This window comes from Monodon monoceros, unplaced genomic scaffold (assembly GCF_005190385.1).
Source record: "Monodon monoceros isolate NGI ecotype Baffin Bay Population unplaced genomic scaffold, NGI_Narwhal_1 Contig2292_ctg1, whole genome shotgun sequence".
Taxonomy (NCBI): Eukaryota; Metazoa; Chordata; class Mammalia; order Artiodactyla; family Monodontidae; genus Monodon; species Monodon monoceros.
In genome coordinates this window covers 1-20,218 of record NW_021698193.1, presented here as the reverse complement: position 1 = coordinate 20,218, position 20,218 = coordinate 1, and the positions used below count along the sequence as shown (strand labels likewise).

At 56.8% G+C, this 20,218-nt stretch overlaps 1 protein-coding gene across 1 annotated transcript; it reads right to left on the bottom strand.

Annotated features, from left to right (window-relative positions):
• Window positions 1–86: 86 nt before the first annotated feature.
• LOC114895565 (myosin-7) lies at window positions 87–20,161 on the bottom strand (the record flags this gene model as incomplete). Its single annotated transcript, XM_029223118.1, has 33 exons — window positions 20,137–20,161; window positions 20,012–20,039; window positions 19,617–19,728; window positions 19,257–19,349; window positions 18,233–18,296; window positions 17,869–17,967; window positions 17,336–17,439; window positions 17,113–17,251; window positions 14,818–15,086; window positions 14,364–14,534; window positions 13,464–13,773; window positions 13,126–13,193; window positions 12,677–12,764; window positions 11,927–12,044; window positions 11,658–11,781; window positions 11,239–11,375; window positions 10,736–10,991; window positions 9,865–10,107; window positions 9,539–9,715; window positions 8,576–8,721; window positions 7,138–7,228; window positions 6,045–6,434; window positions 5,567–5,693; window positions 5,357–5,475; window positions 4,800–4,996; window positions 4,071–4,254; window positions 3,732–3,897; window positions 3,476–3,600; window positions 2,602–2,910; window positions 2,158–2,361; window positions 1,566–1,691; window positions 1,078–1,353; window positions 87–182 (listed from the first exon to the last, which is right to left on the bottom strand). Coding segments are annotated over exons 1-33 (5,166 nt in total), but the record flags the coding sequence as incomplete, so codon positions are not given.
• Window positions 20,162–20,218: the final 57 nt, after the last annotated feature.

The window sequence follows — 20,218 nt, the reverse complement described above, 5'->3', positions numbered from 1 at the left end:
GAGGAGCCAGGGATTATTAGACTCCCATCCTGGGGGCCGGCTCCTTGTCCCCTCCTCCAGGCCTGGGCCCCATCAGGGTCACCCACCGCCTCCTCGGCCTGGCGCTTGTAGGCCTTGACCTTCAGCTGCAGCTTGTCCACCAGGTCCTGCAGCCGCAGCAGGTTCTTCCTGTCCTCCTCCGTCTGGGGGTCAGGCAGAAGTGAGTATGGCATAGTCATGGGAAGCACTGCAGCCCCTTCCCCACTCATCAGCTTTACCCTGCATGCAATATCCTGACCCATTTCAACTCCTGGATCCTCACCAAACACTTGAGTTCTCCTCACAATTTCTCACCAAAAAAGTTATGAATACTTTTAATGGTTTGTACCAAGAAAGAGTCTAGGGAGCGGATGGGCTCCCTGAAATTGCACACAAAACTGTGTGTGTGCACAGGCCCTGGGGTGTCCTGGGGGCCCATGGAGAGTAAGCCCCCTGTTTCTAGAACCCAGCGTGTGCTGGCAGGAACTCTGGGACTGCAGGCCTGACGGGGTTTCCTGGGCTGCTGGGAAATGACATTGACTTGATCTAGGTTAAGGACAAGTATGCATAGAGGGATGGCGAATCTCTGGATTGGAATGGAAAGAAAATCTAATTCACAGTCTGATTCTAGAAAACACCGTAAGAGCTAAAGTCTACACTTCCCTGAGTAACCGAAAAGTTCTGAGATTCATTTTAATGGTTTGGTGTTTTTTGGTGGTGATGACGCCAGGCTAAGGTTTGGCTACATATTTGCTTTCTGGTAATCTGTGCTGGGTGAGCTCTAGCTCAAGCTCTGGTGTCTGCAGGGGAAAGGCTGAGGGGGAATGCTGAGGTGGAACTTGAAGGCCAGGGGACTCAGAGACTGCCCTCTGAGCCAGGGGACACTCAGTGTAGAACAGGGTCAGGCAGAGTAGAAACAGGGCAGCCAGGGGCTGTACACTCACTCCTTGACCTGTAAGAGGCTAAGAGAGAACACTCCATCCCTCTGGGGTGGCTGTCACCCTGGCTTCATGCCATAATGCAGAGGGCCTGGCCCCAGAGCAGCCGCCGTGCCCGCACCTGGTAGGTGAGCTCCTTGATGCGACGCTCACTCTTCCTCATGCCCTTGATCGACTCTGCATTGCGCTTCTGCTCGGCTTCCAGCTCATTCTCCAGCTCCCGCACCCGGGCCTCCAGCTTCTGCAGCTGCTTCTTGCCGCCCTTGAGGGCGATCTGCTCGGCCTCGTCCAGCCGGTGCTGCAGGTCCTTGATGGTCTGCTCCATGTTCTTCTTCATGCGTTCCAGGTGCGCGCTGGTGTCCTGCTCCTTCTTCAGCTCCTCCGCCATCATGGCGGCCTGTGCACGGCAGAGAGCGTAAAACAACAGGGCCCCGGGGCCTCTTCTTTCCCATTAAGGATCACCTCTTTCCCATCCTGCCGTTTGCTCCCTGAGGCCCTCAAACCCACAGAGTGGCAGAATCACCGCTGTTACAGCACAGTGGCCTGGCCTGGACCCACAGGCCTGGTTCGAGTCTTTCGGGGAGGGCAAGAAGGGGAGCGGTCACTCACGTCCGTGATGGCCTTCTTGGCCTTCTCCTCGGCATTCCTGCACTCCTGCACTGCCTCCTCCACTTCGCCCTGAAGCTGGGACAGGTCTGCCTCCATCTTCTTCTTCTGGTTGATGAGGCTGGTGTTCTAGATAAAGGCAAAGAAAACTGTTGAATGTCTGCTTTGCTGCCTGATTCTACACTTTTTTTTTTTTTTGCGGTACGCGGGCCTCTCACTGTTGTGGCCTCTCCCGTTACGGAGCACGGGCTCCGGACGTGCAGGCTCAGCGGCCATGGCTCACGGGCACAGCCGCTCCGCGGCATGTGGGATCTTCCCGGACCGGGGCACGAACTCGTGTCCCCTGCATCGGCAGGTGGACTCTCAACCACTGCGCCACCAGGGAAGCCCCACCATGACACTCTTAGCTTTTAAGGGTAGACCCCTTTCTCAAGGTTGTGGTTCCGCAGCCATGACTAACAGAGGCGAGCTGGTCCAAGAGATGAAATCATTTATGATCCATATGCTTGGACATATGCTTTCTCAGGCCATCTGATTCAGAGCATTGCTAGGTGTCCTGGCTCTGCTGCTCGGCAGGTTTCTCCTGGCCTCTCACCTGGGAGTGCAGCAGCTGCACCCGCTCGCTGGTCTCGATCAGCTCCTGCTCGGCCAGCTTCCGGGACCGCTCCGTCTGCTCCACCACGGCCCGCAGCTCCTCCAGCTCGGCCTGCAGCAGGTTGTTGCGCCGCTCCACGATGGCGATGTTCTCCTTCAGGTCATCGTTGGCACGGACCGCGTCATCCAGCTGGATCTGGGTGTCCTGCGCATCAGGAGAGTGGGCGTGAGGCAGGCAGCTGGGCTCTGGCCCATCAGAAGGCCGTCAGCTGAACTGGATGCTGTGGAGAGCCCCTGGCGGTGGCTCAGGTGGGACCTGTGGGAGGTGCCTGCGACGGCCCCGGGGCAGGAGGGATCTGGTGCTGTGATGGGACACCACCCCCCAACTCGGCCACTGCCCCTCTCTGGGTGAGGTGACTTCCTGCTTCCAAGAGTCACCAGGTACCTTCAGCAAGCTCTGGAGGCTCTTGACTTGCTTCTGGGCCTCGGCGGCCACGCGGTTGGCGTGGCTGAGCTGGATCTCCATCTCGTTGAGGTCGCCCTCCATCTTCTTCTTCACCCGCAGGGCCTCGTTGCGGCTGCGCGTCTCCGCGTCCAGGGAGGTCTGCAGGGAGTCCACCACCCGCAGGTGGTTGCGCTTCGCCTGCTCCATCTCCTCGTCCTTCTCTGCCAGCTTCCGCTCCATCTCTGCCTTGATCTGGTTGAACTCCAGCTGGGCCCGCAGGATCTTGCCCTCCTCGTGCTCCAGAGAGGCCTGGAGGGGGGTGGGGAGAGAGGGTCCGAGGAAGTCAGGGCACAGGGTGGGGGCAGGGGTCTGTCCATGAATCGTGGATACAAAGTGAGTTCAAGAGTGGTGTAAGTGGTTCAGTCAAAGAAGCAGAAGGAGGAAGAAGAAAAGAGAATTTGAAAGAAAAAAAAAGTCCTAAGAGAAGGTGATTCAGGCTCTCACAGAGGAGAGCAAGCTATGAAGACAAAGAGGAAAATGAAGAGAGTGGTGTTGCCAAGGAAACCGAGGCAATCAGGCACAGAATGTAAAAACCCGAAGAGGGAGGCAGAGATGGAAGGCGGGGTGGGGGAGTGAAACAGGAAATCTTGTCTGAGATGTAATAGGTAAAATGTTTGTGTGAAGGGAACTGAGTGACCGGGTTCATTCATTCATTCCACAATATTTGTTGAGTGCCTACTATGTGCCAGGCACTGTTCTAGGCTCTGAGAATGAAGCAGTGAACAAAAACAAAGGGAGATGAGAACAGGGACCATAGCCTAGAGCTCAGCTTCTTCTCCCACCCCCTGCGCACCCCCTACCCCTGTGCGCGCACCTCGGCCTCCTCCAGGGCCGACTGCAGCTCCAGCTTCTCAGCCTCCAGCTGCTTGCGGACCTTCTCCAGCTCGTGGATGGTCTTTCCACTGGAGCCCAGCTGTTCAGTCAGGTCGGAGATCTCCTCTGTGGGAAGGGCGGGCCGCTCAGCTGGGGGCAGCTGGGCTCCAACGGGGGGCACGCCTCTAGGAGCCGCTGGGTGGCGCCACGTGCGGACCCTCCCTGCCCCGCCCCCGCCCCCGGCCTGGGCCCCGCACCCTGCAGGTTCTTGTTCTCCCGTTTGAAGGTCTCCAGGTGCTCCAGGGACTCCTCGTAGGCGTTCTTGAGCTTGAAGAGCTCGGTGCTGAGGGAGCGCGCCTCCTTCTGCGAGGACTCCAGCTCCGACTGCGACTCCTCGTACTTCTGCTTCCACTCGGCCAGGATCTGCGGGGACGGGACGCGGCTCACCGGGCAGCCCCAGCCCCACGTCCAGGGGCGCCCAGGCCCCTCTCCTGGGCTCAGCCTCCTCCCAGCCTCTGCCTCCTGGGAGGACGTTCCTGACTCCCGCCTGCCCGCCTGCTCTGGCCCCTGGCTGCGAGTCCCCAGCCTGGGCCCACCTTGTCGAAGTTCCTCTGCTTCTTGTCCAGGGCCGCGGCGGCCGCGTTGGAGCGCTCCACGTCCACCATCAGGTCTTCGATCTCATTCTGCAGCCGGTGCTTGGTCTTCTCCAGCGAGGAGCACTTGGCGTTGACGGCCTCGACGGCCTCCTCGGCGTCCTGCAGCCTCTGGGCCAGCTTCTTCCTGCCCAGGGCGGTTGGGTGTATGTGTGTCACTCTATCTGGGAACAGCGGGGCCTTGGGACGACCCCTCCCTGAACTGCCAGATGAGGAGGTCCCGGCCCTCCCACACAGCTCCTTGGGACACTGAGTAGCCCTTCAGACCCTGGAACCCCAGCCTCCAGGGAGCCAGGGCTTCGGGTGCCTAGAACAGAGGCTCTTCCCTACGGGGAACGGCATCAGGGTGGCAGCCCTCACTTCTCCCCACCCAGGCTGATCGGCGGTAGCTCCTCTGACCAACAAGCTTTTTGCTCGTCTTATACGTGAGCATCAGGTATAACCCGGGCCAAAAGCTCGCCCGTCACAGGAAGTGAGTCAGGGCCAGCCAGGGTTCACTCAGAGCGCAGGATCCCAGCTCCCTCGCAAGCACCTGTGTTGCCCACCACATTTCTCCCCACCTCCTCTCTTCCACCTCAAATCTGCCTTCCGTGCCCACTCTGCCTGTCTCTACCCATGTCCTCTTGAGCCTTCCTCTCTTAGAAGCAGGGTTGGGGGCTGCCCAGGACTCACTTGGCCTCCTCCAGCTCCTCGGTCCTCTGGATGGCGTCCGTCTCATACTTGGTCCTCCACTGGGCCACCTCCGAGTTGGCCTTGGACAGGACGCGCTGCAGTTCGGCCTTGGCCTCCGTCTCCTCCTCGTATTGCTCCCGCAGCAGATCACAGTCGTGCCGGGCTGACTGCAGTGCGTGGGCCAGGGCATTCTTCGCCTGGGAGGTGCAGCACCGGGAGGTGGGTTCAGCATCTGGGAAGGTGGGAGGGAAGGCCCTGTCCCCATTCTCCCGATCCTTTTCATATCTATGAACTTCAACCAAGCCCCGGCCTCCTTCAGGGTGAGGGCTGGTGTGGAATCTCAACATCTTAAGGTACCTTCCCAGTTTGCCCATCCCTTCCAAATAAGAAAGGAGGCACTCAGTGATGTTCGGGTGTGGCTTAGCTGAAGAGTAGAAGAACCTGGCCTGGAGGTTTTTTCATTAGAGGCCTCTCTGCAGCTTCCAGGCTCCATTTCTGAGGTTGGTTGCCCCAGGGCTGCCATCAATCCTGTCTGCTGCCCCGTAGCCGGGCCTCACCTTGCCCTCCTCCTCCAGCTGCCTCTTGAGGTCCTCCAGCTGCTGGGTGTAGGAGAGCTTCCCTCGGGTCAGCTGCAAGATCAGCGCCTCCTTTTCCTCCAGTTGCCGGGACAGCTCACCTGCAGGTGGGAACAAGGGTTTGTGGGCCATGGAAGGGGGCAACTGATGCTCTTCCGTGAGGCAGGCGCAGGGCTGGTTAGGGGCACCCACCGTTCTCCGTCTGCAGCTTGGCTCGCTGGGTGGAGAAGTCATTGAGGGAGCGCTGGGCCTCTTCTAGCTTTGCCCGGTACTCGTTGGCCTGGTCCTCCAGTGTCCGGGACACCTTCTCCAGGTTTGCCTTCAGGCGGTAAGGGACAAGAGAAAGGTGAATGTGCGAGGGGCTGGGTTGACTGGAGGAAGGAAGGGAGGACCAAGGTTGGGGAGCGCACAGAGGCGGGGGGTGGGGGGTGAAATGGGGCGGGGCTGGAGGGGCACAATCTGGAGAGGATGCATGAATTAAAGAAGGGAGAGATGGTGAGGAGATGGAGACACAGGTGGAGGGCAAGGCAGGTGCAAGGGAGAGAGGGAGAGAGACCAGAGGGTGACGAAGGGAGTGAGAATAAGAGCGATGGCAGAGAGGAAGTGGAAGGAAGGCGCACTGCGAGGCTGTGAGGGAGGACAGGGTGAGGAGAGGAGAGCAGAGGCCCACCTTGGCCTTGATGATCTGCTCCATGTTGGAGGTGACATCGTCCAGCTCCAGCTTGAACTCGCTCTTCTCCTTCTCCAGCTTCTGCTTCACGCGCTGCAGGTTGTCGATCTGCTCGCCCAGCTCGGCCACGCTGTCGGCGTGCTTCTTGCGCAGGGCGGCCGTCGTGGCCTCGTGCTGCAGCGTGGCCTCCTCCAGGTCCCGCCTCATCTTCTGAAACTCAGCCTCGCGCTTCTTGTTCATCTCGATCTGCACGGACGTGGCCCCGCCAGCCTCCTCCAGCCGCTCACTGATCTCCTCCAGCTCCCGGGACAGGTCTGAGCGCAGCTTCTCCACCTTGGCCCGGGCAGTGCGCTCGGCCTCCAGCTCTTCCTCCAGCTCCTCGATGCGTGCCTGGGCAGGGTATAGGGGGCTCAGACCCACCGCCTGACCCCTCCATCAGAGCCCCCTCCCCAGGGCTCTAGAAGGCTCCTGGCCTGTCTGGAACAGCAGGCAGCTTAGTTCCACCAGTGGACAGGTAGAAATAACAGGATTTGGGTGAGATGGTTTGGACAGCTGAGTTTGGGCCAGAACATTGTACATTGTCTTTATTGGAAGGAAAGTGGTTGAAGCTTGCTCTTGAAGAAGGACAAAGAGACCTGTGTTCCAGGGATAGTTTAAGCAGTTTTGTGGCAAAAATAATAGAAGTTGGAATGAAAGAGCCAGGTTCGTCTGACCAGACAACTAAAGAGCCAACACAGCGTTCACTCTAGAGGTAAGAACTGAAGTCACAGACCATCAGGGCTGAAGGGACCTTAAAAGCCACAGGGAACAAGGGAGGACATATAGACCCAGAGATTGGCAGTGGACTACCCACAGTCACCAGCTGAACCACAGCTGATATAGGAAGCTGGGATTTCTGTCCCCAGACCTGTGAGTGTTTCAAGATCTCTTCCTATGTCATCCTTGGATCAGCCAGCCCTCCTCGAGGTGCTCCACAGGGGAACTGTGATGGCCCAGCACCTCCCTTCACAGACACAGAGCCAGTGCCTGTGATGCTGGGAGAGAACGGCCTGGAGGAGGGTTGGGGGGCTGAGGACCAGCCCAGGGACCTTACCTGAAGCTCTTTGAGCTTCTTCTGCAGCTGGCTGCCCAGGGCCTGCTCATCCTCAATCTTCGCATTGAGGGCATTCAGCTCAAAGTCCTTCCTGCGGGGAAGGAGGGAGGGTGAGGCAAGGGAGGCTGGTTGGGCTCCAGGAGGGCCTACCAGTGGTTGGAGATGGTAATGAAACAAACGAGGAGCAAAATTTCATCAAAAAAACCCCAGCTTCCAGGGCTGTTGTAAGGTCCCTGAAAGTGTAACACCTGCTGAAGGATTGAAGTTCAATAGGAAATATAACAGGAAGAGCACTGTAGGTGGAGTGACAGGACCTGGGCTCCGAGATGCTCCCTTCTTTGGTCTGTAAAATGAAGGCGTTGGACTAGGTCGACTCAAAGGCCCCTTTTAGCTCTGATGGTCTTTAATTCTGTCACTGTTACTTTGGGCAACTTGGTAACCTTTCTGAGCCTTCCTTTCCTCTTTGGTAAGTGGGGTTCAAGTACCATTCTTTTTTTTTTTTTTTTTTTTTTTCTTTTCGGTATGTGGGTCTCTCACTGTTGTGGCCTCTCCCGTTGCGGAGCACAGGCTCCGGACGCGCAGGCTCAGCGGCCATGGCTCACGGGCCTAGCCGCTCCGCGGCATGTGGGATCTTCCCGGACCGGGGCATGAACCCGTGTCCCCTGCATCGGCACACTCTCAACCACTGCGCCACCAGGGAAGCCCCAAGTACCATTCTTAAAAGGTGGTTTGAGGATCACTGGGATCATATATTTATTCATTCATTCAGCAAGTACTGTGCCTGGGGAGGTGTGAAGATTTCCTGGTGAGACTGTAGACCAGGATGAGTTTCACAGCCTTTCATAGTCCTGACCCTAAAGCACCATAAGATCTTTGATCATCCAAAAATGCCCCACAGACTCACTGTTCGCCAGGTGTGAAAAGTGGATCTACACATTTTTGAAGATCTTGCAATAAGAATTGGAACCACAAGATCACTGAACAAAGAAGTAGCCAGACCGTGCACTGCTCACACGTGGTGGCTGAGCCGTTTCTCTGTGGTCCTCTGGGCTCTCTGTGAAGGACCTGAAAGGATTTACCTGAGAGGCTTTTGTGTGGAGCTTTCCTCTGTGTTAAGCAACTGGTCTCCAAAGAGACTTGTGTATAAAGGGGGTGAGCTGTTATTTTTCATCCCTTTTGAGTGTCCAGCAGGAAGAGAGGGCTTGAGGGATCCGGGTTAGACTTTGGCCAGGGAGGCCTGCCGGGCCCTGATGTGCGTGTCTGGGGGAGGAAAGCCCTCTTCCTGGAGGCTTTGCCCACAGTTTTGCACCTACTTATGGAGGCTGCATGAGGCTGTTGCCTCTGAGGTTGGATGTCTTGGCTCAGCTAATATTGCCATGGGCGGAACAGTCTGCTGGGCGGGGGAGGAGGAAGGGCGATGGGGCGGGGAACACGCTACTTTTTTAGCCGCTCATCCAGCTGCTGCTTGTCGTTCTCCAGATCCATGATGCTCTCCTGGGTCAGCTTCAGGTCTCCCTCAAGCTTCCGCTTGGCTCGTTCCAGGTCCATACGCACCTTCTTCTCCTGCTCCAGGGATCCCTCCAGCTGGTGGAGAAAAGGACCAATGTGCCCTGTTAGGCCAAGCATCCTTATTTGGTGATTTGGGAGCTTAGTCCCTCTGTGATTGAGGAATCCTGAGAGGTGTCAGGACTTGGGAAAGCTTCCCCAGAATGGGCCGGCTGTGGCCAGGGGACTGTGAGAGCCCCTAGCATGGAGGGATGCTCAGTAACTATTTGATAAATGATTGAATGAATGACTGTGGGATGAAATCCCAAAGCTACGTTCATTCATTCTGCATCCTGTAAGCACCTACTGGATACCAGGCCCCATATTAGGCACTACAGACACAAAATTGAATAAATCCAAGTTCCCACCTAAAGGCAGCTTCCAGTCTATGGCTGGGACGAATACTTCAGTAATGATAACACAGAGTGATAAAGAGTGATTCAGTAGAGATATGCTCAAAGGACTACCTGTGGGAACAATGATCACTAAGGATCAGATCCTGGCTAAAATATTAGAAGTCCAAAGATCATCCTTGAGGAGCTTCACAAAATTCCCAAGAAAATGTTTCATGTTCTTACAAGTTAACCCTCTAAATCCTGTGGTTGAAGGGAGAGACATATAGGCTTGAACATCAAGTGAAATAAGGAAGCCCATCTCTACTGTGGATCACATCAGCAAGATAAGATATATAAATCAGAATTGATCACCCCTCCCCTTTTCTATTCCCCAGCTCCCTTCTAGAAAGATGTCAGGAGAGGGAGCACCGTCCAGCCCCACCCCCCCAAACACACACACACACACACACACAAGCACAGATGGACATGGTATATCTAGGCCCTTGTGACAATCTACTTACATCGTCCACATGCTGTTCCAGCTTGACCTTGGCCTTGGTCAGGGTGTTGACCTTGTCCTCCTCAGCCTGAAGGTCATCCAGGGCCTGTTGGTGGGCCTCTTGCAGAGCTTTCTTCTCCTTGGTCAGCTTGGCAATGATCTCGTCCAGCCCAGCCATCTCCTCTGTCAGATTCTTCACCTGTTGACCAAGAACCCCATCCCCTTTAAGGTCAAAGGTCACCAACCTGGAGACATCTGTGGAGACCTCCAATGCCAAGGACCGGGGCCACACTCAGGTCTCGGAATCCTGAGGAGACTTGGGCTGGAGCCAGAGGGAGCTGCCCTCACCTTGTTCTCTGTGGCGTGCTTCTCCTTCTCCACCTTGGCCAGCGTCAGCTCCAGGTCATCAATGTCCCTCTTGAGCTCAGAGCACTCGTCTTCCAGCTTGCGCTTCTTGGCCGTGAGCTCGGCGTTCATCTCCTCCTCGTCCTCCAGCCTCTCGGTCATCTCCTTCACCTTGGCCTCCAGCTGGATCTTGTTCTTGATCAGCTGGTCGCAGCGCTCTTCCGCATCAGCCAGGTTGTCTTGTTCCTGAGGGCAAGGTGCAGAGGGGAGGCTGTTTGGTGGGTGGGGTCCTCGCCCTGGCAAGTGCATGGAGGGACAGGCTCCACCCTCACTATAGGAGGGGAGCTCTAGGATCTCCCCAGCTGAGAAGAACCTCAGAAGGATGGGGAGAGGAAGAGTTTTAGGGCAATGTGACGGGAGCACTGGGGGATGAGAGCCGAGAGGAAGGGAACCAGAAGTCTCTTTATCTGGCCCTCTTCCTCTGGTTCTTCCATCAACGGGAGGGAACTGTGTTTGTTGATGCCAGCACTTTACATATTTACAACCTAGTGAGATGGGTGGCTTTATTTCCCATCTAGAGATGAGGACATTGAGACTCAAAGATAATGCATTGTTTGCCCAAGGTTGCAAAATTATTGAGCTGTGGATCCAGGTTGAACCCTGGTGGAAAGCCCATGTTTTTAAGTTAGTTCTTTCTCCCTTTCCCTTTCTTTCCCTCGAGAGACCTCTTTGGAGGTCTTTGGAAGTATTGATTCCAGAATCCTCTGCCTATGAGGGCACAAGATGGTGAGCCCCTGGGTGGGGAAGTGCAGGGTGTGTGGGGGATGTGGGCAGGTGTAGGGCAGAAGAGCCAGCAGAGGCCCGGGAGCCTCACCGTCTGCACTTGGAGCTGCAGGTCATTCTTCTCCTGCAGCAGGGACACCATCTTCTCCTCCAGCTCCTTGCGTCGAGCCTCCGACTTCTCCAGAGCCTCTTTGAGGCGCCCAAACTCCTCCTTCATGAGGGCTATTTCCTTCTCTGTCTCTGCGCTCTTCAGCAGCGGTTTGATCTTGAAGTAGAGCTTCATCCAGGGCCAGTTCTTGACCCCCATGAAGGCCCGAATGTTCCACTGGATTACCAGCAGGGAGTCTCTGCGGGGGCACAGCAAGAAGGTTGGTGAGAGAGCTTCCTCCCTCCTCCCCGTCCTGAGGCCTTGGCTCCTGGGTCATGGCCCTGTCCTCCATCCATCCCACACTCCGACAGCAAGGCCCACCCTGTGTCTGTATGTGTGTCGTGCCCCCTTTGTCATTTGAAGACCTGGTGTGCTCTTTCTCCTTATACTGCCCCGAACCAACCTGGGCCTTAGAGACCTGAGAACCTCCTTTTGAGATCTCTCACCTACGTTCCAACAGCTTCTTGAACTCCATTCTGGAGAGCACACCCCGGGACTGAGCCTGGATGCGGGTGATGATACGGCTCAGCCTCTCGTCCCGCATCTCCTCCAGCAGCCCCAGCAGCCCCGCCTTGAAGAACACCTGTGGAGAAGGTGTGTGTGGACATGACTAGGACAGGCAGGATGGAAAAGAGGGGGTGCTTATCTTAGAGAGGCTAACAGTGCAGGAAAGAACTGGAGGAAGGAGGTCAATGGCAGCTGGAGCTGGCATGGGGGAGCAGTGCTGTCTGGTCCATGGGGAGGGCTAGCACGTGGTTCAGTAATGTTCCTGAGGTGGTTGGTAAAAGGAAAGGAGCCATGAGGTGAGGAGTCAAAGGACAAGACAGGTCTTCCTGTAATCAGTTTGTTTCTTCCCTTTCCTCACCTTGGTGTGGCCGAACTTGTACTGGTTGTGGTCAATGTCCAGGGAGCCCAGCAGCTTCTCTGACCCTTTCCTGCTGTCAATGAACTGGCCCTCGGGGATGGCTGCCGGGTTCAGGATGCGGTACCTGGGAGGGAGGTGCCCGTAGTTACCCACGTTCTGCACTGCTCTGCTCTGCCCAGAGAATCTGAGGCCACCTGAAGACTCCCCTCCCACCCGAGGCTGCCCACGCTCCCCCTGTTCCCTGAGCCCTGGGGGGCCGTGGCGCCCACCTCTGCCGGAAGTCCCCGTAGAGGATGCGGTTGGGGAAGCCCTTCCTGCAGATGCGGATGCCCTCCAGCACACCATTGCAGCGCAGCTGGTGCATGACCAGGGGGTTGTCCATCACCCCTGTGGCAGGAGGGAGAGGGAGGAGTGTGTTGAGAGAGCACGGGACTAACAGCCAAGGGTTCTGGGTTCTGATCCTGGCTCTGCCACGTACTGGCCTATGACCTTAGCAAGTCAGTATTTTTTCCTAGCCATGTTTTGAGAGTAACCGAAAGGCTTTCACAGTCCTTATTTTATATGGTTTATGCCTATTATCATAGGTGATAGCCAGGGCAAATATAGCCCATTTTTTAGAGAATAAAATAAGCCCGGACAGGTTAAGGGACTTGACCGAGGTCACTGAACTGATCAGAAGAGAGCCAGGCCTTGAACCCAGGCACCTGAACTCCTCCATCTCCTTATGATTGATTCAGAAAGGGATAAACAATCCTTACACGTGTCACCAGCGGTTGTAAGGCACTAATGAGGTAATGTCCATCAGAGTGCCTTGCACATTACTCTGAGCTACACATTCCAAATGTAAGGCAGCACTGTGGCCGAGGTGGGAGGTAGTGTGTGAGACTCCATGGGCAACGGGATGAGAAGAGCATGATTTGGAAAGCTCCATGGTGGGAGCTCAGGAGGTGACCTAGAAGGCCCTGACCCCGGGGCAACGCGTCTCAGCCTTGGGCTGGGCCCGACTTCTTGGGCTTTACCTGGAGACTTTGTCTCATTGGGGATGATGCACCGCACGAAGTGGGGGTGTGTGGAGCGCAAGTTGGTCATCAGCTTGTTCAGATTCTCCTGTGGCCCAAAACCCAAGAGGGAAGAGTAAAGACAGGGAAAGAAAGAGAAGTGAGTGGAGAGGAAGGAAGGGAAAGACAGACAGAGAGAACTCGAGGAGCTAGAGGATAAAGGAGGGCTAGGGGAGACGTGGAGAGGGAGAGGATGGGAGGCAGGAGCGACAGTGAAGCGAGGTGAGATGAGAAAGGAGTGGGAGACGAGGCCAGCAGATGAAGGGGAGAGAAGACAGGGTGGACAGGATCAGGAGAGAAGACAGGGTGGACAGGATCAGGAAGGGCCTGAAGAGACTGAGGGGCAGGAGCTGGGGATGAGCCAGGCAAGGGGCAAGCGGGGCTGGGGTGGCGCTGGGCCACACGCTCACCCTGTGCAGAGCTGACACGGTCTGAAAAGATGAGCCTTTCTTGGCCTTGCCTTTGCCCTTTTCGATAGCTGTGGGAAGGAGAGTCGAGAAAACGGGATGAGTGTGCACGTGGGGAGTCTGGACAGGGGGTGAGGAATCACAACCTCTCTTCACATTTAGCCTGCAGGCCAGGGTCTTCATTGTGGGTGCCTCAGCTTCTCCACCCAATCCTATCTCACTGAACCTGTAAAGCTTGGGGCCCAGCCTGACATGGAAGTGGTGGGGTGTAGCACGTGACCTGCCTCAGAACCACGGCAGAAGTCCTTCTCCCAGTCCCCTGGGTCCCAGTCTCCACTCACGTGTGTCAAACCCAGCATAGTTGGCAAACAGGGTGCTGAGCATCTTGAGCGAGGATTTCTTGTACAACTCCACCACCGTCTCGTTGAGGGGGTCTTTGTTTTTCTGTAGCCAGCCTATGATGTTGTAGTCCACCGTGCCGGCGTAGTGGATCAGGGAGAAGTGGGCTTCCGGCTTCCCCTTGATGTTGCGTGGCTTCTGGAAGTTGCTGGACTTGCCCAGGTGGTTGTCAAACAGCTTAGCCTTGAAGGTCATGTCAGTGGCCTTGGGGAACATGCACTCCTCCTCCAGGATGGACATGATGCCCATGGGCTGAGGGTGGAGGGGAGAGTATCACTGAGCCTGCTTTAAGCAGATGGAGATGGACCCTGCTCTAGGGTCAGTATTTGCAAATGGAGATGCTCCTTTGGGTATTAGGTATCAGTGTCAGCTCTGAGTACAGTTATCTATTGACTGACACCTGTTCAAGCCTTCCCAAGGTGGGACTTTGTTTGATTTCGGAGGGACCTTTGTGAAAGTCTGGGAATGTGGATGCTACAGGTGCTTTACACACCATTCCATCGCCCAGATCCCTGAGATGATGGGGTTGAAAATAGGTGTTCTCTTATGGTCCCCTGTGCCACCCTCAAACTTCCTGCTCCTTGATGGGTAAACCAGGGCCGCAAGCACACTGGTGTGGGAGGCCATCCTTGAGGTGCCCGTCCTCCGTGCGTCCACTCTCAAGCCTCTGGAAACTCAGCTCTCCCAGGCACCACCCTCTCCTGCAAGGTTCTGGGAACTGGGGCTCGGGCTTCTTCTGCTGTCTGGATCTCCCTGAAGGGAGAGGGGTCTGCCACTTTTCTGGGCCGTTCATGCATGTGGGGTGTGAGTGGAGAGTTCAGGCGGAGGGGCCGAAGCGGCACCTTCTCGATGAGGTCGATGCAGGCCTGCAGGTCCATGCCGAAGTCGATGAACTCCCACTCGATGCCCTCCTTCTTGTATTCCTCCTGCTCCAGCACGAACATGTGGTGGTTGAAGAACTGCTGCAGCTTCTCGTTGGTGAAGTTGATGCAGAGCTGCTCAAAGCTGTTGAACTACAGAGCAGGGGGTGGGGGAGGGGAGCGGGTCAGGCGGGCAGCTGTCCGTGGCCCATGCGGTGCGCCCAGGGCCGCGTCCAGCCCGGCAAGGGGTGCAGCGGGCCCCTCCCCTCCCCTGTCAGGGCGGGGAGGGAGGGCGCCCTGAAGACACATGACCGCCTCCACCACTGCGGAGCCCATCGCCGTCCCCGCGACTGGCCTGCAGCCGGCTCGGCCAGCGGTGGCTGCCTGTGCGAACCAGTGAGTTACTGTTCTCCCGGCCCCGGGGCTCCCCACTCACGTCGAAGATCTCGAAGCCGGCAATGTCCAGGACGCCTATGAAGTACTGGCGCGGCTGCCTGGTCTCCAGGGTGGCGTTGATCCGCGTCACCATCCAGTTGAACATCTTCTCGTACACGGCCTTGGCCAGCGCCCCAATGGAGTAGTACACCTGCTGGACATTCTGCCCCTTGGTGACGTACTCATTGCCCACCTTCACTCGAGGGTGGCACAGCCCCTTGAGCAGGTCGGCTGAGTTCAGCCCCATGAGGTAGGCGGACTTGTCAGCATCTGGTGGAGAAGGAAAGGGATAAGCAAGCACTTTCAGCAGACCCTCTTTCCCAGGACCATCAGGTCCTGCCTCTCTCGTTAAAGAGTTGCAAATAGGGACTTCCCTGGTGGTGCAGTGGTTAAGAATCCGCCTGCCAATGCAGGGGACACGGGTTCGAGCCCTGGTCCGGAAAGATCCCACATGCCGCGGAGCAACTACGCCCGTGCGCCACAACGACTGAGCCTGCGCCCTAGAGCCCGCGAGCCACAACTACTGAGCCCGTGTGCCACAACTACTGAAGCCTGCACGCCTAGAGCCCGTTCTTCGCAACAAGAGAAGCCACCGCAATGAGAAGCTTGCGCACCACAACGAAGGGTAGCCCCCGCTCGCCCCAACTAGAGAAAGCCCACGCACAGCAACGAAGACCCAACGCAGCCAAAAGTAAATAATAAATTAAAAAAAAAAAAAGAGTTACAAATAGAGGCCTGAAGGGCACAAGGCTTGCAATGGTGACACAGCCAGTGTGTGCCTGAGTCAGGCTGGAGCCCAGGCCCTTCCCTCACCCCAGGACCTCCTACCACACTGCATCCCTTCATCTCTCCAGGGCAGGGACTGTGGCTGATGCTGTCCTCTTCTTCTTTCCTCCTTTGTCCCCAATCCCAGGATCTAGCCCAGGACTGGGCCTGCTCTACCCTGAATCTATGTGTTGGCCAACATGGCTGGCTGGGAAATCAAGGTTCCTAACAGCATGTTGGTCACCCTCCCCCAATCCCCAGCTCTCCAAATGTGCCATCCAACATATGATATCTAGTTAGAAGGAATTTATTTGGTTTAATTTCAAGAGTTTTGTGATAACTGGCAACATGCTATTGTGAAACTGAGGCTTGGCATTTGATCTGGACAGACATAGAGAAGGGGTCCTTGAAGGTGGGCCAAGAGGAACGTTCTTGGGCGTTTGTCCAGCCCTGTTCACACCCCTTCACATCTCCTTCTCAAGGGATTCTCGAGATAGCCTTAGAGGGAGCTGGGAAGGGCTTTCGCTCCATTCCACTGAGGGGGAAACTGAGGCCCAGCGATGTGGGTGATGCGCCAATGCCCTGAGCTGTGTCCTGACCCTTGGCTTCCTGCCTCCCAAACAGAACATGGCACGGAGACTGCGAGGGGCTCACCCAAGGCCTGGGCATCCCTCACATACACACTGCATTAGTGATGGGGATGTGCAGAGATCAGTTCTCTGCTTTCCTGGGCTTGGGGGTGTCTTGGGTGCAGAAGGAAGTCTCCCCAATTCACTTCTGCTCTGTGCAGCTGGGTTGAGAAGCTAGCGGGATTGAGAGGTGCCTCCCTGTCTGCCCACTTCTCCCATGTCCCGGCCTTCACCCACCCACAAGCCTCAGGTCCTCTGGGAGCCAGCCTGTCTGGGATGCAGGGTGGCATCTGGCTAGGTTCTAATGGAGAAGAAAGCCTGGAGCCTGGGCCAGGTGGACTTGGGGTGGGGCTGAGCCCGCCCTGGGAGAAAGCACAGCCTTTCAACCACCTGCTTCTCCTATTCCTGGTTTCTTTCCACTTTCTCTATCGAGGTCCTAACATCGCTACTGTGAACGTAACTCCTTAAAAATCATTGAAAGGGGCACATCCCTGGTGGCACAGTGGTTAAGAATCCGCCTGTCAATGCAGAGGACACGGGTTCAATTCCTGGTCTGCGAAGATCCCACATGTCGCGGAGCAACTAAGCCTGCGAGCCACAAGTACCGAGCCAACGTGCCGCAACTACTGAGGCCCGTGCTCTTAGAGCCCGTGCTCCGCAACAAGAGAAGCCGCCCCAATGAGAAGCCCGCGCACTGCAACGAAGAGTAGCCCCCGCTCGCCCCAACTAGAGAAAGCTCACGCACAGCAACGAAGACCCAACGCAGCCAAAAATAAAATCGTTGAAAGGCACCCCTTTTGGACACAGAGTGGGAGACCGTGCTCCCAGAGGACTGTCTCTGCATGACGGGCAGATGCCCATCCCCTCAGGCCTTCTCAGCGCCTGCTCTCCTGTCCTCGAACCTTCAGTGCCGTCGGGCTCGGCCTGCTCCTCCCGCTGCTTCTGCTTGAACTTCATGTTTCCGTAGTGCATGATGGCGCCCGTCAGCTTGTAGACGCCGGCCTTCTCCTCAGGAGTGAAGCCCAGCACGTCGAAGGCACTCTGGGGCAGGGCAAGAGAGGCAGAGTGGGTGGCGGGGCGGGCGGCCCAGGAGCCCCGGGACCCGCCCACTGCCTCCTAGCTCACATCCGTGGCCGCCAGCTCCTCGGAGTCGTCGATGGAGGCCACGGACACCTCCCCCTGAGACACGAAGGCGTAGTCGTAGGGGTTGTTGGTGACCAGCAGCATGTCTGTCCAGGCGGGGGACAGGGCAGGGGGCAAGGGGGTGGGAGGGGGCACGGTGGGGGGCAGGGGTGGGATGAAGGGAAGAGCGGGAGCAGGTAGAGAGGAGGACCGTCAGCAAGGACCAAGGGGAGGACCCAGAAGGAAAGGAAAAGTGGGCGGCGAGGACCCAGGATGGGAGGATGGTGGGCGAATGACAGGTGGGAGAAGGGGAGGCAAATGCAGAGGAGAAGGAGCAAAGCAGCAAGGAAGGGTGGAAAGGGAGGCAAGAATTGACACAGGGGAGTCCAAGGTGAGGGAAGAAGAGAAAGGCAAGGGGCAGATGGAAGGAGTGGGGGTGAGCAGGCTGGCGGGATGGGTGAGGAGGAGGGATCTGCCCTGCACAGGCGGGCTTGTGGAGGGCGCTGGGGGCAGCAGGGCCATCGGGCTGGGCTCACCCAGCAGCTCTGGCTTCTTGTTGGACAGGATCTGGTAGAAGATGTGGTAGTTCCTCTCAGCCTTCAGCTGGAAGATCACCCGGGACTTCTCCAGGAGATCTGAAGTGAGGAGAGGCGGGGAGGCAGGTAAGGAGGGAAAAAGCCAAGCCAGCAACAGGGTGGAGGTCAGGGGAGAAGGGCTCTCACGGCAAGTGGAGAGAGCCCGGGGAAAGATACGGTTTAAAGGAAGAAGAATTCTAAAGCCAAGAGGCAAATGTAGACAGAGACAGAAGATGGAGGGGAAATGTTGAGGTGGGGCATCCGGCGGGAATGAAGGCAGAGGTGGAGGACCCAGAGGTGTGGGCAGGGCTCCCCACGTACTCACAAGTTTCTATGTCTGCAGAAGCCAGCTTTCCAGTGGCTCCAAAGTGGATCCTGATGAATTTCCCCTGGGGGCAGATGGGACAAAGAGTGAGAGAACTGGCCAGAAGAGACGCATGGAGATCCTGGACCTCATCGCAACCCAGAATGCCCTGGACGGTTCTGGAAATGTAAATGACTTCTTTGGAATCCCAGTTTAGTATCAGTAAAACAGGGAAGAGGATGCCCATCCCCACATGCCACCCAGGGATCTCTGAGCAGAAACGACACAGGAGGGGACTTCCCTGGTGGTCCAGCTGTTAAGACTCTGCTCTCCCAATGCAGGGAGCCCACGTTCAATCCCTGGTCAGGGAACTATTAATAGATCCTGCACACCACAACTAGAGATCCCGCATGCCACAATGAAGATCCCGCATGCACAATGAAGATCCCACATGCCACAACTAAAGACCCAGCTCAGCCAAATAAATAAATAAATATTTTTTTAAAAAAGAAAGAAATGACACAGGAATGAGCACTGATAGAATGTGTCCTGTTTGTACCTCTGATATGATCTCTTGTAATCCTCCCAATAACCAGCAAGGTAGATACTACTACCTCTGTCTCACTGATGAAGGAACTGGGGCTCAGAGAGGTGTGGGGACTTGCTGGACAGATGGAATGCTGGGGAATTGGCTCCAACGCCCATGCTCTCTTCCCACTTCCAGTGTGGAAGAGCTTTGCAAAACAGTCATAAGGAAAATCTAGAATGTGACCCAAATCAGCCCTGTTACTCGGCTCTGGAACAGCTGTGGTAGCTCTGGGTCTCTTTTCTTGAGTTCCCAGCACTCGGGGGCCAGGCTGAGTGGGGAGGGTTTGGAGTGTGTGTGTGTGTGTGTGTGTGTGTATGTGTGTGTGTGTGTGTTATTTGATATCCCAAAACCAAATGCAGGACAATCAACCAGGTGGGGTGACTGTTGGCAAAACTGAACCCCCCTTTTTTTGTTGAGGCCGCATGAGGCCAGTTGGCAGTGGTCAGGTGCACTCACGAAGCGGGAGGAGTTGTCGTTCCGGACTGTCTTGGCGTTGCCGAAGGCCTCCAGGGCGGGGTTGGCCTGGATGATCTGGTCCTCCAGGGTGCCCTGCAGAGGGAGCAGAGCGTGGGGCTGCATCTCCAGTCCATCTCCAGGTGGTGGTGGGGAGGGCAGGGGTGTGGCCGGATGGACTGCTGGGGGTTTGCCGCTCCAACAGGTCATATTCAGACCTCAGAGTGTGTGTCTCCTGCCAGGTAGGTCTTGAGCACTGGGCTCAGGGGTGCAGTCCACACTATTTCCCAGGGCAGGGCTAGGGGTCACCTGGTCAGCCCACCCCCCAGTCCCCCTCTGCCGAGCCCGTGGCCCACCCGGCACCTTGGTTGCATTGACGTTGTCCTTCTTGCCACGGTCACCTATGGCTGCGATGCTGGCAAAGTACTGTATGACACGTTTCGTGTTCACAGTCTTCCCTGCCCCAGATTCTCCGCTGGGGGCAACAGGGACCCATCAGAGCCCAGATTCCCACCGTCCTCCATTCGAAGTTCAGCACTGCACCCTCCTCTCTCAGAGTCCCAGCCATCTAATCTCCTCCCCCGGGGCCCAGCTCCCTGCAGAGTCTGCCCAGCACTGCAGGTCACTCTGGCACTCCTCGGAGAGCCCAGTTCCTTGCAGTCTCCGCCTTAAACCTTTCCTCCCCACCCCATCACCCCCAGGAATCAGCCTGGATCCCCCAGCCCACGGCCCTCTGTGGGTGGATGGTGTCTGCTCACGTGATGAGGATTGACTGGTTCTCCCGATCTGGAAGGGAAAAGAGCAGAGGCAATGGGGTCAGGGCTGAGGGCCCAGGTCCACGGGTGTGGGGCTGAGGAGCCACAGGTCGGAGCAGCCGGCCCACCTGTCAGCATGTACTGGTAGGCGTTGTCGGAGATGGAGAAGATATGGGGCGGCGCCTCGCTCCTCTTCTTGCCCCGGTAGGC